General features: G+C 38.7%; 1 protein-coding gene across 3 annotated transcripts in view; it reads right to left on the bottom strand.

The window, feature by feature from the left end:
* The window catches only part of CSMD1 (CUB and Sushi multiple domains 1), a 2,098,967-nt gene that overhangs the window by 52,185 nt on the left and 2,027,148 nt on the right, over positions 1–19,634 (bottom strand). For all 3 annotated transcript variants that reach the window (XM_003940706.3, XM_074384178.1, XM_074384179.1), the window contains one exon: positions 263–436. In XM_003940706.3, coding sequence (XP_003940755.2) covers positions 263–436 — 174 coding nt within the window. The remainder of the gene's footprint in view (positions 1–262; positions 437–19,634) is intronic.

The following is a 19,634-nucleotide window of genomic DNA, read 5'->3' as shown; positions in this document are numbered from 1 at the left end:
AATTAAACACGGAGTCCGGAAAAGGAGTTTGCAGGAAAGAAAAAGGGAAGGAGATGAAAAAAAAAAAAAAAAAAAAAAAAAAAAAAAAAAAAGACATTGAATGTGACAGTTCTCCTGTTCTCTTTCTTTGTACAGGCAAAATGGAAAGTTTACTGCTCTGTTTTACAGGGAAGATTACATGGGCGTGTGTCGTGACCTAATAACAAAAGACACTGTGCAGAAGGAAGCATCTGATGAATCCGTTCACAAAGAGTGCACTTACGGACGCAGACAGGCATTTGTCCAGACCACTTGTGGTCTTGCAGGCATATCCTCACGGAAGTTCCCACAAGCCGGAAACCAGGATTACACTGGTAAACCACCGTGTCCCTGTAACTGAAGCCATCTCCACTAATATGACCGTTCACGATTGGGTCTGGGGAACCGCAGTGGCCAGCTAAAAACATAAAGCCAATTTAAAAGTTAGAGCATTTGCCATTTATAAAGGTAGTGCATTCAAAACTTATTATCAAGTCAATAACAGTACTGAAGGCACAACTTACTGAAATCTTTCTTATTACATACATATGTACACTTTTAAATATGGATTTTCTTCTTTCATTATTTTTCTCACAATTGTGGGTTAAATAAGTAATATTTCTAATATGAAATGGTTTGTATTTCCTAGGTATAATTTTCCCATTTTATTCATTTGACTTATTTTGCTTAACTGTATTCTGTTATTTACCTTGTTATGTTATTTTCAAATAAAAGTGAAAAGAAAAGAAGGAATCCTTGGAATTACATGCACAGGGCTTCTTAACCTATTGGTTATGGGTAGTAAGGAGAACGGTGAGGTGGGTTTCCAGTATGAGAGACTAGATAATCAAATTACCTGTGAAATTCCAAATGGAAAGACAGGGATCAGAGAATAAGTTCAATTTTGATTATGTAAATTTGTGTTGTGGGTTAGCTGATGTCTAGGTAAATATGGCCTGGAATCAGTTGAAAAGAGAAGTCTAAAGTTCCAGGGACAGATGTACTGAAGATGGCATGGACTTGGGAAAACAGGAGTGTGCACGGTTGGCGGTTGAAACTAATGGGGGGCAGGGTTTACCCAGGGGCACAGTGAAAGGACAGTAAGAAGGGTGAGATCAGGGCAGATGTCTGTACTTCACAATGGACAAACATGGCATTGAAAGACCTTTAATAACAGAGCTCCCACATGAAGATGGACTTCTGATTATTCCATTCCTTCCCACAGTTTTTTCTTTTTAGAGACAGGGTCTTGCTTTGTCACCCAGGCTGGACTGCAGTGGCATCATCACAGCTCACTGTAACAACCTCTTGGCCACAAGCCATCCTTTGGCCTCAGCCTCCTGAGGAGCTGGAACTACAGGTGTGCATCACCATGCCCACATAAGATCAAACAAATTCAAAAGCTAGCAGAAGACAAGAAACAACTAAGATCAGAGCAGAATGTGGAGAAGTGAAAATTACGAGTAGAACTGAAGGAGGCAGAGACACAGAATACCCTTCAAAAAATTAAAAAATCCAGGAGCTGGTTTTTTGAAAAGAGCAACAAAATAAATAGACTGCTAGTCAGATTAATAAAAAAGAAAAGAGAGAAAAATCTAATAGATGCAATAAAAAATGATAAAGGGGATATCACCACCAATTCCACAGAAATACAAACTACCATCAGAGATTACTAAAAACAATTCTATGCACACAAAGCAGTAAATCTAGAAGAAATGGATAAATTCCTGGACACTTACACCCTCCCAAGACTAAACCAGGAAGAAGTTGAATCACCGAATAGACCAATAACAAGGTCTGAAGTTGAGGCAGCAATTAATAGCCTACCAACCAAAAAAAGTGCAGGACCAGATGGGTTCACAGCCAAATTCTACCAGAGGTACAAAGAGGAGCTTTGTACTGGCAGAGTCACACTAAAAAAGAAAATTTCAGGCCAATATCCATGATGAAAATCGATGCAAATATCTTCAATAAAATATTGGCAAAGCAAATGCAACAGCACATTAGAAAGCTCATCCATCACAATCAAGTAGGCTTCATACTGGTGATGCAAGGCAGGTTCAACATACATAAATCAATAAACACAATCCATCACATAGACAGAACCAAAGACAAAAACCATATGATTATCTGAATAGATGCGGAGAAGGCCTTTGACAAAATTCAACAGCCCTTTATGCTAAAAACTTTCAATAAACTAGGTATCGATAGAACATATCTCAAAATAATAAAAGCTATTTATGACAAACCCACAGCCAATATCATACTGAATGGGCAAAAACTGGAAGCATTCCCTTTGAAAATGCACTAGACAAGGGTGCCCACTCTCACCATTCCTGCTCAATATAGTATTGGAAGTTTTAGCCAGGGCAATCAGGCAAGAAAAATAAATAAAGAGTATTCAATTAGGAAAAGAAGAATTCAAACTGTCTCTATTTGCAGATGACATTATTGTATATTTAGAAGACCCCATCATCTTAGCCCAAAATCTCCGTAAGATGATAAGCAACTTCAGCAAAATCTCAGGGCACAAAGTCAATGTGGGAAAAATCACAAGCATTCCTATACACCAGGAACAGAGAGCAACCACCCATTCACAATTGCCACAAAGAGAATAAAATACCTAGGAAAATGACTAATAAGGATGCAAAGCACCTCTTCAAGGAGAACTACAAACCACTGTTCAAGGAAATAAGAGAGGACACAAACAGATGGAAAAACATTCATGTTAATGGATAGGAAGAATCAATCTCATGAAAATGGCCATACTGCCTAAAGTAATTTATAGATTCAATGCTGTCCCCATCAAGCTACCATTGACCTTCTTCACAGAACTGCAAAACACCACCTTAAACTTCATACAGAACCACAAAAGAGCCTGCATAGCCAAGACAATACTAAGCAAAAAGAACAAAGCTGGAGGCATCAGGCTACCTGACTTTAAACTATACTATAAGGATACAGTAGTCAAAAAAGCATGCTACTGGTACGAAAACAGAGATATAGATCAATGGTACAGAACAGAGGCCTCAGAATTAAAACCACACATCTACAAGCATCTGGTCTTTGACAAACCTGACAAAGACAATCAGTGGGGAAAGGATTCCCTACTTAATAAATAGTGTTGGGAAAACTGGCTAGCGATTGAAACTGGACTCCTTCCTTAAAACTTATACAAAAATTAACTCCAGATAGATTAAAGATTTAAACATAATGCTTAACACCATAAAAGCACTAGAAGAAAACCTAGGGAATAGCATTGAGGACATAGGCATAGGCAAGGACTTCACGACTAAATCAACAAACAACAAAAGCTTTTAAAATACACAAATGGGATCTAATTAAACTAAAGAGCTTCTGCATAGTAAAAGAGACTATCATTAGAGTGAACCAGCAACTAACAAAATGGGGAAAAAATTTTTACAGGCTTCCCATATGATGAAGGGCTAATATCCAGAATCTACAAAGAACTAAAGTAAATTTTCAAGAAAAAATCAAACATCCTCATCAAAAAGTGGGCAAAGTATATGAACAGACACTTTTCAAAAGAAGACATTTATGCAGCCAACAAAGATATAAAAAAATGCTCATCATCATTGGTCATCAGAGAAATGCAAATCAAAACCACATGGAGATACCATGTCACACCAGTTAGAATGGTGATTATTAAAAAATCTGGAGACAGCAGATGGTGGAGAGGATGTGGAGAAATAGAAACACTTTTACACTGTTGGTGAGAATGTAAATTAGGTCAACCATTGTGGAAAACAGTGTGGTGATTCCTCAAGGATCTAGAAATAGAAATACCATTTGACCCAGCAATCCCATTACTGGGTATATACCCAAAGGATTATAAATCATTCTATTATAAAGAGACATGCAAATGTATGTTCATTGTGGCACTGTTTACAATAGCAAAGATGTGGAACCAACCCAAATGCCCATCAATGATAGCCTGGATAAAGACAATGTGGTACATATACACCATGGAATATTATGCAGCCATAAAAAAAAGATGAGTTCATGTCCTTTGCAGGGAACATGGATGAATCTGGAAACCATTATTCTCAGCAAAGTGACACAAGAACAGAAAACCAAACATTCATAGGTGAACAGTGAGAACACATGGACACAGGGAGGGGAACATCACACACTGGGGTCTGTTGGTGGGTGGGGAGCTAGGGGAGGGTTGGTGGAGGGTGTGGAGATTGGGGAGGGGGAGAAATACCTAAAGTAGATGATGGGGAGATGGAGGCAGCAAACTCCCATGTCATGTGTATAGCTATGTAAAAATCCTGCAACAACTGCACATGTACCCCAGAACTTAAAGTATAATAAAAATAATAATAAAAATTGTTGAGAGAATCAGTAACGGAACCAAGAATGCAATGGTCTGCTCTGGTGACTCCATTTTATACACTATTCTACAAAACATATTATTTGAATAAGAATACCGTGGCCTGGAGTAGTAGCCCACATCTGTAATCCCAGCACTTTACAAGGCTCAGGTGGGTGTATCACCTGAGGTCAGGAGTTCAAGACCGGCCTGGCCAACATGGTGCAACCTCTTCTCTACTAAAAATACAAAAATTAGCCAGGTGTGGTGGCACATACGTGTAATCCCAGCTGCTTGGTAAGCTGAGGCAGGAGAATTGCTTGAACCTGGGAGGTGGAGGATGCAGTGAGCTGAGATCTCACCACTGCACTCCAGCCTGGATGACAGAGCAATACTCCACTTAAATAATAATAATAATTATATCGTGAAACCTCAGAACAATTGAGGTGTTATATGTATGGACTGTGCGGTACATTGGGTGGGTCCCAGGAATCTGGATGTCTTACCTGCCTTACAAAGTGATTCCTTTGTACCATAAGCTTTGAAAATCACTGGCTTTTAAGTCTATTCTATGTCTGATGAAAGCTCATAACTGTTTGTAATTATAAACTGCTATTTTATTTTTGTTAAAATGTCTCAAATAGAAGAGGATTTTTTTTTTAACAATCTTTCTCTAAAATAGGATTCGAAAGAAATAAAATCAACCAAACATTTGACCAAAGCACAGAGACTGCAAGCAAGATGGATGGAATATTGAGTCTATTTTCATAGCAAAGAAATAGTGTACTTTTCAAGCAAAATGTCGGGAAGAAGACTCCAGAGGGAGGAAAGGCCTAATTTCTTGATTGGTCAAGGTTTGCCTGCAAACTACATTTGTGCCAGAGCACACAGGAGGGCAGAAAGTGGCCTAATTCTGCCTGTGAGGTCAGTGTAGTCTGAGATTCATTCATGACAGACACAGGGGACACCACTCACTCCATTAACTTCGGCTTAGAGTAGGGGAGGCCGCACACCTGCACTTCATAGAATTTAACAGAGGATTTCCAGGTTCATCCATGCAATAAATAAATTAATTAATAAATTATAAAAATAAATAAATAAATAAATAAAAGAATTTAACAGAGGAGAGCAGCCCCCCTCCCGCTTCCCAAAGGCCAGCCTCTCAAAGCCTTGTTTCTAGAATTGTATCTAAATTCCAATGCACAGGTGTTTTAGTGTAAGTTAAAAAAAACCTTGCTGAGAAAACAAAAGGTTGTTTTGTGTGTTTGTTTCCAGTGGAGTGAACATTCAGAAATTGATTCCTGAAGGAATCCGGTACCCTCAGGGCCCCAGCATGCCCCCTGGGTGACCTGTGTTTTCTGGAATGTGGTTCCATGAAGCTGCTTTCAGAGGAGGAATTTTATTGGCATGCAGGATTTTGCATTGTTAGGCTATCCATGCTGTTTTTCAGTACTTGCTTTTGATACCGTACAAAAGCCATGCAGTCTGCAACCTAAAACCACCACACTGATTGTTATTGGTGACTTTCTGAGTGACTGACACAGGTGGACCCTGAAAGAGACCTGAGGTGCTCGTCAGCAGATTTACCTTAACATCACAACACATGCAAACAATGAACACCTCAAATGCAAGTAAAGCAGGTGAGAGTCTCTGACAAGTACCTAGACTTGTGTGATTTTAGAAATGGGTTCCATGATTTGGAAATGTAGCAAAGTTCCACTGTTTCACTTATCCTACAGAAACCCCCCTATACCAGTGGAAATAGTGCCACCATAGTCTCCCATGGCATAGGACAGACCTAGAGCCCTGCATTCTTAGGGCTCTCGTCAGCACGTTCCACTGGAATTGTAGGATCTCTCTTCTCTCACAGAGTCTCCCACATGCGCGTTTTCCCCCTAGAGGGGCCTGCTTGAAGGTCAGCTCTTCAACGTGCAAGTCTGTAGCAGTACAAATACTAAATATTGGTCTGGGGATTAGAACTGAATCAATTTTTAGAAAATCTATAAACCAAATATTCAACCTCAGTATTTGCTTTGTGATTATTGGTACTTATTGCTGAAAATAAAATACATCACAAATATCCTGTGCCTGTAGGGGAATACAGTATGCTTTATTCTATCCACTCTGTGCAATCACATGGTCTTTGGGCTAAAGTCAGAGTTATTTGGGCAGTAGACTCCAAAGCTAATTTGCAACCTCTTCTTGAGTATTAACGCATGGTCATAAAATGTCAGGTGGATCAGATTCACATATATGCAGGAAAAACTATTATTAGCAGTAAACATCAATGGACATATTTAATTCTCTAAATCTGCATGTACTAAAAAATCACATTTGAATACTAATAAATGAGGTTTCTTTTTTTTTTTTACTCCTCTAAGTGCAATTGCTAGGGGCAACACTGAGCAACTTTGCCTAGGCATAGATTGGTGTGGTGTCACAGAGAGTGTGTGGAATTTGTCCAAGGCATGGAGGTATTGGGCTTGTAAAGTATACAACACTCTGTGCTGTTTGTGACAGCACCAAGCATAGACCCAAGTCCTCTGTCACAAATCCATTTGGCCAAATCTCTGCTTAACACATCTTAGTGAATGACAGCTCTTTTAAACCGTATTTGGTTTGAAGAAAACCTCAAGCCAGGGCCAGTGATTTGGACTGTCTTTGGGGCTTTCAGAAATCTTCCATCTGTTCCTCGTCCTGATGTAGTTCCTGAATAAACCGCATTTTCCACCTGCTTCCCTGGGCCTATCCCGCCTCACTGGGCTGAAGCTTCCTCTGCAGTCTTGCCTGCCAACGCTACATCTTCCTGTCCCTCTGCCAGGCGTCCCCAAACTTTTTACACAGGGGGCCATTTCACTGTCCCTCAGACCGTTGGAGGGCCGCCACCTACTGTGCTCCTCTCACTGACCACCAATGAAAGAGGTGCCCCTTCCTGAAGTGCGGCGGGGGGCCAGATAAATGGCCTCAGGGGGCCGCAGTTTGGGGACGCCTGCCTCAGTCCGACTCTGCCCCACGTGTGCATCCTCCACAAACCCCAAAGGAAGTGCTGCTCTTTCCTACAAGAAGCAAACTTCTCCCTTGCTTCAGGCTTTTTCCTACAACAGCAGAGTCTATCTTTGGTACTGACTATTTAAAACACCCAGCCTCCTAGTTTTCTACTGTGTTTTGTTTGGGATTCAGCAGATGGTATTAGGATTTTTCCTACTGATTCACCTCCACGATTGGACGCTGAGTTCTGACGGCAACACCATGCTCTGTGCACCAGGACTCAGCTCAAAGCCTCCGCTAGAGTGGGTGTCAGAGTGATCAGACCTTTTCCGCCATCTGGTGGCCCTATCAGTCCAGGCTCTAGTGACCATGCGGCCATTGAGAGTTCCACCCCAGCGCCTGCTTATTTCAAGCAAGTCAGGCTTCCTAGGCCGTACTCCGCATCTACGCTGTCAACGCATGTTCACAGCTCTTGCTTTCTGGAATGGCTTTACCCCATGCCCCCTTGCTGGAATTCCACCTAAAATCAGGGTGGCTTCCCCTACATCTGCTCTTCCATTAGCTTCTCAGTTGCTTCCACTCCCACCAGGATTCCTCAAGTACTTTACCTACATCTCCCTTTTGCTATTGTTCTCTTGTTCTCCACTTTTTTTTTTTTTTTTTTTTTTTTTTTTTTTTTTTTTTTTTTTTTTTTTTTTTTTTTGAGACAGAGTCTCACACTGTAGCCCAGGATGGAGTACAGTGGCACGATCTCGGCTCAGTGCAACATCTGTCTCCCAGGTTCACATGATTCTCCTGCCTTAGCCTCCTGGGATTACAGGTGCCCACCACTACGCCTGGCTAACTTTTTGTAGTTTTAGTAGATACAGGGTTTCACTATGTTGGCCAGGCTGGTCTCCAACTCCTGACCTCATAATCCACTCACCTCAGCCTCCCAAAGTGCTAGGATTACAGACATGAGCCACTGTGCCTGACCTATTCTCAACTTTTATTAATGCTACTTGGTATTTACCTTATTTATTCCTCAGAGTATAGATTTAATAAAAAGGAGAACCATATTTTATTAACCTCTGCATGCTTTACCAGAGGTCTTGAGGAATGAAAAACATCATTGAATAATATTGAGAAATACGACAGAAAAACCCACAGCTGAGAATTTTGCTATTTATTCCCTAGCCACTGACAATGCATTTGAAAAATGTGAAGACTGGCATTGGGAAATTTTCTGACTATTATACAGAACATATTTTATACTTAAGACAGAATAGCAAAGATGGGGGGCTAATCTTCCTGCTCTAATATTACCTTTGTGCTGTGATATAAGCATTATCATAATCAGTTGTTGTATTAAGTATGTTTATCTTTCCAATTGCCTTGTAAATACAAGGCAATTGAAGAATATATTTAAATATGATTCTGTAAGAACTATGAACAACTACAGTCTAAAAGCAGTATTTTCAATCATGTCATCAGCTATGTTAGCCATATAAATAGCCATGATATTGTATTTACAAAACAATTCATCTCCCCATAGGTTATAATAGTGCAATAAATGCAAACTTATTTCAAATAAGTTTGCAAAAAAAATCTAATAAAGAAGATAACGTCCTTTATGTGGGGAAATGTCTCCTTTTATCACGAATATCTTGAATACTGGAAATTAAAGAGGTAACACAATGGGGAGAGGTTGGGTTCTCTAAATGATGTAAAATGTTTTCAAAATATGAATGTGGGATTCTGTGACAGGAAACCTAGAACATAAACTACAATCTGTTTCTGGTCTGCCTGCTGTCTGTTGGTTTAAGCAAACTACCACAGGGAAGATAAACAGGAGAAAATAATTAAGGGATCATGTGGATTATAAACTTCCCGGGTGGATTAGCAGGTGCCTGAGAGAATGGATACCAGGTCAGCATTCTCAGGGCTTAATTTGCAACCTGGGGAGATGTGTCACATTACACAGTACAGTGCGTAAATTGGAGCAGGTCCTTGGCAATTTACAGATCTCTGGGAGATCCTGGTAACAGTGCAGGAGTGACTGTGTTGATGGAAGGAAGGCTACATTTTATAGCAACGTATTCTGATGCACCTCTGCATTACTTTGCTCGGAATCTATTTACATTGATATTTTCATGCACATTCCATTTTCTCCCAAAGTTTCTTCTTAGAATCCAGGTGAGGGACCTAAAACACAGCATGGGTTGAGTTCTTGAATATTAGGCATGGAAAGTCATCTTTCTTTTCCTTAAAAGCTGGTCTCCTATAGTTGACATTGTCAGTACTCAGTCTGTCAAAGTTCAACTATTCCCATGCCTAGCCAATCCAGCTGCGATGCTCAAAAAGGATTCCGGCGTATTCTCCCATGTTGGGAATCAGTGGAAACAACTAGCAGGCCAGAAGTATGATTTATGTTGCACGTGAAACTGAAGCACAATCTCAGGAAATAGTATTCTTTCTAGTAGCCCTAAAAATAAACTACAAAATATCTCAGCCACAATTTGGGGGAAAAAAAAAATGCTTTTGTCAAAAAGTCTTGCATCAGGATGGAAAACATAGTGGGCCTAGGCCATACAGCCCAGGGAAACAATCTAAAGAACCAAAGTGGACCCTGCCTTTTGCATAAAGTCTTCGTTGCCTTGTTGGGCAGATCTACCTGTTTAAAAATACACAAATGAAGGGGGGATTTGGGGATGCTTTACACTGATTCCAAAAGCTATCTTTCTCTGTACACAGTGCCTGCTTGTTATGGTTTGGCTATACTCTCACCCAAATCTCACTTTAAATTGTAATACTGCCCACTTGTGAAGGGTGGGACCAGGTGGAGATAATTGACTCATGGGGGCAGGTCTTTCTGTTCTCGTGGTAGTGAGCAAGTCTCACCGGATGTGATGGTTTTATAAAGGGCCGTTACGCGGCAGACGCCCTTCCGCCTACCAGGAGGTAGGACGTGGCTTTGCTTCTCCTCTGCTTTCTGCGGTGATTGTGAGGCCTTCCTTAGTCAGGTGGAAATGTGAGTACGTTAAACCTCTTTCCTTTATAAATTCTCCAGTCTCGGGTATATTTTTATTAGCAGCATGAGAACAGACAATACACTGCTCTTACAGACCCATGAATGGAAGCAGGCACGTGTAATGAACCTTAGGCCTTGCCCTGAAGTTTGTTTCTTTTTTCCTACTCACATATTCCTGATTAAGATGTGTAGATCTCAGCATGGTCTTCATGGTGACTCTACCCATCAATCAGGGCTAGCACCGATAGGGAAAACAATTCCCCACAACTGGTTTCTTCCGTCTTTGACCTGACAGCATTTTAAATATTTGAAAATAGCTATGAATAACTACTTTACTTTGCTCTTGGCCAAAGTAATAACAAAAAATTTTGAAACAGTCTTCAAAGGTCATAGTTAACAGATCCATCACCACAGATGCATACCAATTCCTCAAGAGCCCACTTAAACTATTTTACAGAACTGAAGTCATGATCCTGGATATGTGATACCTGGGTGAACAGAGGAAGGGATGAATCTTATTAATACGACTTTGCCTGGGCTTCTCATTGGAGCACTCGTCACACATGAGCCTGCTTTTATCCAGAACTTCTGAGTTCTTTGCCTGTATACTATGAATTCAGAATTTCTTCTCATTATATACATTTGAAATTATTTTAATTTTAGTGAGAAAAATTTTACATTAATTTCTATTAAATCTTTAATAATTACATTATTGTATTATGTTAAATAATTAAATTTAATAATATATCCTTTCTATTATTTTGTTTGGGCTATCATTAGAATTTGAGGTCCTGAAGCCATCATCCAATATTATTTTCACTCTTTAAACTAGAATCATTATACCCTAATCAAAGATAAATACCCTTTCCAAATAGTACTTAGGAATACCCATCTCATAACAATACTAAAAAAATGGATACAAATCTAGATGTCTTGTGAAGCTATATTCATGAAAATATATTTCCAAAGGAATATATTTATGAGGAATATGTTTGGGTATCTGCTCTATATATCATCAAATCAATCCATGGTTTTGACAGCTAGCTTATTTTCTTGTGTGAACAAACACTCTAGATACGAGTTTCATTCGAGTTCTTCCTTTCCATAGTTTCTCACCAAGAACACTGCCAGCGCCTCACCATTGTGATTCTTAGTCCCTTCAGCTGGTTCAAATGAAATTCTCCTGGGTAGGAGACGCCACTTCATTAAGAACGCTGAAGTTCTCTTTTTATAAGCTCCTTATCTTTTGGGGGTGTCAGTTTCTGATTTTATAAATGTCTTACCTATAATCCCAGCACTTTGGGAGCCTGAGGCTGGAGGATTGCTTGAGCCCAGGAGTTCGAGACCAGCTTGGGCAACTTAGGAAGACCCCCCCAACCCCCACCCCACCATCTCTGCAAAACAAATTGTAAATAGTTCACTGAGCATGGTGGTGTGCACCTGTGATTCAAGCTACTTAGGAAGCTGAGGTACTTAGGAGGAGGCAGGACCACTTGAGTTCAGGAGATCGAAGTAGCAGTGAGCTGTGGTTGCACCACTGCACTCCAGCCTGGGTAACATAGTGAGACCTTGTCTCAGAAAAAAAAAAAAAAAAAGTCCTAATCTCTGTATTCCATAATAAAGCTTCTTGATGATGTGCTTATAACACACCAAATGTGTGTATCAAAAATTTCATGTGCCCCACACATATATAAACACCTGATATATATTCATAAAAATTAAAATCAGAAAATGTTTTTAATGCTTCTTAATGAAAAAGAAAAACCAGAACTGAGTAATCATCCATTTTCATACCAGCTTCAAGAATGAATTTTGTTTTTGTTTGAAGCATAATTTAGGCAGTCTTCCTGGGGTCCCTAACACTTCATTCTGAATTTTTGGTGGATTTCTCCCTCAAAATGCTGTCTTTAAGAATGTATTTCATTCTCTTCAACATGCCTTGGGACAGTTGTTTTGCTTGAAAATTGAGTTTCTTGTAGAAAATCTGGTGTGGTTGTATCTGGATAATTTCCCATTTTTTCGTGATTGGGTGATTTGCTTTTTAAAGTCATAGTTGTGAGGATTTTATTTTGTCAAGGGGTCATCTTTTTTAGAGTTGAAGCCATGATTATATAGATTGTTTTCAGAATTTTTAAAAGATAAGTTCTTACCAACTGCCTGTTTTGTATAAGTAAGTTCCCCACTACAACTATCTAATGTACCCTGGTATGGTCCAGATGAGCCTGACTGTTACTGAAGGACATTTAGTGTGGTGGAAACCCACGGTGATTTTTCAAAGGGGCTGTAACCATGGAAACAGGGAAAGGGTTAATTCAAATAACAGGAGACGGAAGAAGAGCAATAGCAAGGCTGATAGGCGAGACTACATCAGCATCCTGGCAGTACAGGATGAAGGTCACAATTAGCCAGGCAGAACTAAGGCACAAAGACCTCTGCATGTGCCCCTTACATCCATCTCAGGACAGACAAATTCAGGTCCCAGAGCTCATTTCACTTCTAATTAACACAACACACTCCTTATTGGTCAGAATTAGCATGACAGTATTCTTGGTTTTATGATGTTGGGCAAATTCTTCACTTGTCTAAGCTTTCTTATCTGCAGGTTGAGGGAATAAGCACTTACTGTGTGTTCTAATCAGATAAATTTCACAAATGCCATGCGCATTTTAAGTCATTAATAAATATTTATAATCATTGTCTCCAAATACGGCAACTAGTTGATACTTGAATTCTGGAAGTATCCAATTGCTAATGTATTAAATATTTGTGCATATTTAGGATTGTAGCCTCTGTTTCCTTCATTTATCTTAGAGTCATATAGCCTTCTCAAGCAATATTATCTCTGTTCTATCTTTTTATTCACTCATCCCTATTTTCCTCTGAGTATCATATGCAACTTTATTGTTTCTTGTGGACATATGTTCTTGCCGAGTTCCACGTGCTGCCAACCCCCCAGCAAAAGATGTCTTTGGTAAGGGGATATGCTTCATTACCATGCTTCATACGTTGTGAATCTCAACCCTTCCAGTTACTACAAAATTATATTGATTAACTTTCAAAATTTTTGTGGTAAATGAATTACCCATGGTTTACTCATTAGTATGTACACATTTGTGTGTCATTTCTATTTTTTCCCCTTAAATACTGTCTTTTCCAATTCTGTTGTTTCTTAGGTGCTGTATCCAATATCTATAACACAAATGTTTTAAACATTATAATCTAGGCACCGTTTTCTTCCTTACCTTCTTCTGAGCATATGGACTCATTTCTGAGCAAATCATCTTCCAAAAGTATTGCATAGCACTAAGGCATGTTTTGGGACATCTCCAGGTAGCCAGCTATTCAACATGCATCTCATCCTTTTTACTCCAAAGCCCTGACATTCAGGCAGAAGAATAACTCAAGATAGATAAAGGCTTATTGGGGATCAATAAGCCCCAAGCTGACCTATGATTTAACAGTTATGTAAACTGAATGTGACACTTAAACTCCCAAAGAACCAATGAAAGCCTTTCTTTCATCCTGTATTGGTAATGACCAAAAGAATAAGATTAGGGGTGTTTGTAAGCAGTAGAGCCTCAATCAAATATAAGTTGCTGTTAATTTTCATTTTTGCAATTACTAACAGATGTAATACACATTGTCAGATGTGTCTTGGACCACCCAGCTCCCTCCCAGTGGAACCTGGTGCCTTTCAGAGAACCGAGTTCCAGACAGAAGACCTAATCCACACCAAAGCTGCCTAAAGAAGAGAGTGCTGTTCAGTAGTCAGGCAATGTCAGAAGAATATTTAGGAATGGATGGAAACTCCCAGACAGACTTGTGACTCTCTACATGAAGAAGCATATATAGTCCAGGGAAATTTTACCATCTACTGAAAACTGTAATGAGGACACTCAGTGATATACACATATACACAATACACACATTCATATATTTATTGTGTTCAATATATATAATGTATATATAATATTGAACACATACTGTGTTTAATATATAATGCACTGAATATATTCAACAATATACTAGAGAGCATGAGAAAGAGTGAGAGAAATCAAGCAGCATTCATGTAAGTGCTGCAGTAATTTAAAGTAAGTAGACAATGTTTTACAGACAAGTGTGGAAACATCCTTCTGGTGATTGGTTTTTCTCTAGGGTTACTACCTTACTTTCGCCCTGTATCTTCAAATAACAGATTTTGCTATTTGAAGTTTACTGGACCTGGCTTAGTTCCTTAAGTGATCCTTGCTCATGCAGATTGTTGTTCTTGAAAGTGCTTATTCAAGATTTTTAATAGATTTTTACAAAACATTTTCAATCAATTCAAACAAACTATGCATAATTTTTAACTTTTTTGAAAAAAGACCAAATTATTGTAAATACATACCATTTTCATTCTTTAATTATTTATTTTTTATTTTAAGTTCTGGAGTACATTGTGCAGAATATGCAGATCTGTTACATAGGTATACATGTGCCATCATGGTTGCCCGCATCCATCCTCTCATCGTCTACATTAGGTATTTATCCTAATGCTATTCCTCCCCTACCCTCTCACCCCACCGTCCCGGACACAGGCCCCAGTGTGTCATGTTCCCCTCCCTGTGTCCATGTGTCCTCATTGTTCAACAACCACTTATGAGTGAGAACATGCAGTGTTTGGTTTTCTATTATTGTGTTAGTTTGCTAAGAATGATGGTTTCCAGCTTCATCCATGTTCCCTGCAAAGGACATGAACTCATCTTTTTTATGGTTACATAGTATTCCATGGTGTATATGTGTCACATTATCTTTATCCATTCTGTCATTGATGGGCATTTGGGTTGCTTCCAAGTCTTTGCCTTTGTGAACAGTGCTGCAATAAACATAAGGGAGCATGTGTCTTTGTAATAGGACCATTTATAATTCTTTGGTTATATACCCAGTAATGGGATTGCTGGGTCAAATTGTATTTCTATTTCTAGATCCTTGAGGAATCACCACACTGTCTTCCACAATGGTTTAACTAATTTACACTCCCACCAACAGTGGGAAATACGAAAGAGTTTGTATTTCTCCACATCCTCTCCAGCATCTCTTGTCTCCTGGCTTTTAAATGATCATGAGAAGGTATCTCAATGTGGTTTTACTTTGCGTGTCTCTACTGAGCAGTGATGATGAGCTTTTTTCATATGTTTGTTGGCTGCATAAATGTCTTCTTTTGAGAAGTGTATGTTCGTATCCTTTGCCCAACTTTACTGGGGTTGTTTGTTGTTTTCCTGTAAATTTGTTTCAGTTTTTTGTAGATTCTGAACATTAGCCCTTTGTCAGATGGGTAGACTGAAAAAATGTACTTCCATTATGTAGGTTGCTGGTTCACTTTGATGATAGTTTCTTTTGCTCTGCAGAAGCTCTTTAGTTTAATTAGATCCCATTTGTCTATTTTGGCTTTTTTTTGCCATTGCTTTTGGTCTTTTAGGCATGAAGTCTTTGCCCATGCCTATGTCCTGAATGGTATTGCCTAGGTTTTCTTCTAGAGTTTGTATGGTTTTAGGTCTTATGTTTAAATCTTTAATCCATCTTGAGTTAATTTTTCTATAAGATAAGGAATGGATCCAGTTTCAACTTTCTGCATATGGCTAGCCAGTTTTCCCAATACCTTTTGTTAAATAGGGAATCCTTCCCTGATTGGTTGTTTCTGTCAGGTTTGTCAAAAGTAAGATGGTTGCAGGTGTGTGGTGTCATTTCTGAGGCCTCTGTTCTGTTCTATTGGTCTAAGTATGTTTCGGTACCAGCCCTATGCTGTTTTGTTTACTGTAGCCTTGTAGCATAGTTTGAAGTCAGGTAATGTGATGTATCCAGTTCTTTTTTGTTGTTGTTCTTGTTGCTTAGAATTGTCTTGGTTATGCAGGCTCTTCTTTGGTTATCTATAACATTTAAGGTGGTTTTTTTTAAATTTTTTTTGCCAATTCTGTGAAGAAAGTCAGTGGTAGCTTGATGGGGATACGACTGAATCTATAGATTACTTTGGGAAGTATGGCCATTTTCACAATATTGATTTTTCCTAACCATGAACATGAATGTTTTTCCATTTCTTTGTGTTCTGTCTCATTCCTTGAGCAGTAGTTTGTAGTTCTCCTTTAAGAGGTCTTTCACATCCCTTTAAGTTGTAGTCCTAGGTGTTTTATTCTCTTTATAGCAGTATGAATGGGAGTTCCCCATGATTTGGCTCCCTGTTTGTCTGTTACTGGTGTATAGAAATGCTTGTGATTTTTGCACATTGATTTTTGTATTCTGAGACATTGCTGAAGTTGCTTATCAGCTTAAGGAGATTTTGAGCTGAGTTGTTGGGGTATTCTAAATATACCATCATGTCATTTGCAAATACATAGAGACATTTTGACTTCCTCTTTACCTATCTTTACACTTTATTTCTTTATTTTGCCTGATTGCCCTGGCCACAACTTCTAATACTTTGTTGGATAGAAGTGATGAAAGAGGGCATCCTTGTCTAGTGCCAGTTTTCAAAGGGAATGCTTCCAGTTTTTGCCCATTTACTATGTTATTGGCTATAGGTTTGTCATAAGTAGCTCTTATTATTTTGAGATCCATTTCATCAATACGTAGTTTATTGAGAATTTTTAGCATAAAGGGCTGTTGAATTTTGTTGAGGGCCTTCTCTGCATCTATTGAGATAATCATGTCGTTTTTGTCTTTGGTCCTGTTTATGTGATTGATTACATTTATTGATTTGCCTATGTTGAACCAGCCAGCCTTGGGTCCCAGAGATGAAGCCTACTTGATCGTGATGGATAAGCTTTTTGATGTGCTGTTGGATTTGGTTTGCCAGTATTTTGTCAAGAATTTTCACATCAATGTTCATCATAGATATTGGCATGACGTTTTCTTTTTTAGTTGTATCTTTGCCAGGTTTTAGTATCAGGATAACACTGACCTCATAAAATGAGTTAGGGAGGATTCCTTCTTTTTCTATTGTTTCCAATAGTTTCAGAAGGAATGGTACCATCTCCTCTTTGTATCTTTGTTAGAATTTGGCTGTGAACCTGTCTGGTCCTGGACTTTTTTTTTTTGGGTCGTTAGGCTATTAATTGCTGCCTTCATTTCAGACCTTGTTATTGGTCTGTTCAGGCATTCGCCTTCTTCCTTGTTTAGTCTTTGGAAAGTGTAAGTGTCCAGGAACTTATCCATTTATTTTAAATTTTCTGTTTGATTTGCATAGAGGTATTTATACTATTCTGATAGTAATTTGTATTTCTATAGAATTGGTGGTGATACGACATTTATCATTTTTATTGCATCTATTTGATTCTTCTCTTTATTTGTCTGGCTAGTGGTCTATTTTGTTATCTTTTCAAAAAAACCAGTTCCTGGATTCATTAATGTTTTGAAGGGTTTTTTGTGTGTCTATCTCCTTCATTCCTGTTCTGATCTTAGTTATTTCCTGTCTTCTGCTGGCTTTTGAATTTCTTTGTTCTTCTCTAGTTCTTTTAACTGTGACGTTAGGGTGTCAATTTTAGATCTTTCAAGCTTTCTCTTGTGGGCATTTAGTGCTGTATATTTCTCTCCACACACTGCTTTAAATCTGTCCAGAGATTCTGGTATGCTGTGTCTTCATTCTCATTAGTTTCAAAGAACATCTTTATTTCTGCCTTCATTTCATTGTTTATCCAGTAGTCATTGAGGAGCATGTTGTTCAGTTTCTATATAGTTGTGCAGTTTTGAGTGAGTTTCTTAATCTTGAGTTCTAATTTGATTGCACTGTGGTCTTAGACTTTTTTATGATTTCCATTCTTTTGCATTTGCTAATGAATGTTTTATTTCCAATTACATGGTCAATTTTAGAATAGATATGATGTGATGCTGAGAAGTATGTATATTTTGTTGATTTGGTGTGGAGGTTTCTGTAGATAGATGTCTATTAGGTCTGTTTGATCCAGCGCTGCATTCAAGTCCAGTATATCCTTGTTAATTTTCTGTTTTGTTGATCTAATTTGACAGTGGGGTATCGGAGTCTCCCATTATTATTGTGTGGGAGTCTAAGTCTCTTTGTAGGTCTCTAAGAACGTGCTTTATGAATCTGGGTGCTCCTGCATTGGGTGCACTTATATTTATGATAGTTAACTCTTGTTGTTGTATTAATCCCTTTACAAGAATGTAATGTTCTTGTCTCTTTTGATGTTTGATGGTTTAAAGTCTGTTTTATCAGAGTCTAGGATTGCAACTCTTGCTTGTTTTTTCTTTCCATTTGCTTGGTAAATCTTCCTCCATCCTTTTATTTTGAGCCTATGTGTGTCTTCATAGGTGTGATGGGTCTCCTAAATACAGCACACCAATGGGTCTCAACTCTTTATCCAATTTTCCAGTCTGTGTCTTTTAACTGGGGAATTTAACTCATTTACATTTAAGGTTAATATTATTATGTGCGAATTTGATGCTACCATTATGATTCTAGCTAGTTATTTTGCCCATTAGTTGATACGGTTTCTTCGTAGCATCAGTTTGGTATGGTTTTGCAGTGGTTTGTACTGGTTGTACCTTTCCATCTTTAGTGCTTCCTTCGGGAGCTCTTATAAGGCAGTCCTGGTGGTGACAAAATCTCTCAGCAGTTGCTTGTCTGTAAACAATTTTTTCTTCTTTGCTTACGAAGCTCAGTTTAGTTGGATTTGAAATTCTGGGTTGAAAATTCTTTCCTTTAAGAATGTTAAATACTGGCCCCCACTCTCTTCTTGCTTGGAGGGTTTCTGCCAAGAGATATGATGTGAGTCTGATGAGCTTCCAGTGTGTGACCTGACCTTTCTCTCTGGCTGCCCTTAGCATTTTTTCCTTTATTTCAACCCTGGTGAATCGGACGGTTATGTGTCTTGGCGGTGGTCTTCTCAAGGAGTATCTTTGTGGTGTTCTCTCTATTTCCTGAATTTTCATGTTTGCTTGCCTCGCTAGGTTGGGAAAATTCTCCTGGATAATGTCCTGAACAGTGTTTTCCAATTTGGTTTCATTCTCCCCATCACTTTCAGGTATACCAATCAAATGGAGATTTGGTCTTTTTACATAATCCCTTATTTCTTGGAGGCTTTGTTCATTTCTTTTCACTTTTTTGTCTCTAATGTTGTCCTCTCACTTTATTTCATTGTGTTGATCTTCAATCTCTGTTATGATTTCTTCCACTTGATCAACTCAGCGATTGAAAATTGTACATGCTTTATGAAGTTCTCATGCTGTGTTTTTCAGCTCTATCATGTTGTTTATGTTCTTCTCTAAGCTGGTTATTGTAGTTAGCATTTT

The sequence above is a fragment of the Saimiri boliviensis genome, chromosome 13 (genome assembly GCF_048565385.1).
Source record: "Saimiri boliviensis isolate mSaiBol1 chromosome 13, mSaiBol1.pri, whole genome shotgun sequence".
Lineage (NCBI taxonomy): Eukaryota > Metazoa > Chordata > Mammalia > Primates > Cebidae > Saimiri > Saimiri boliviensis.
The sequence above is the reverse complement of the archived record's forward strand: the minus strand, read 5'-3'. Positions and strand labels throughout refer to the sequence as shown.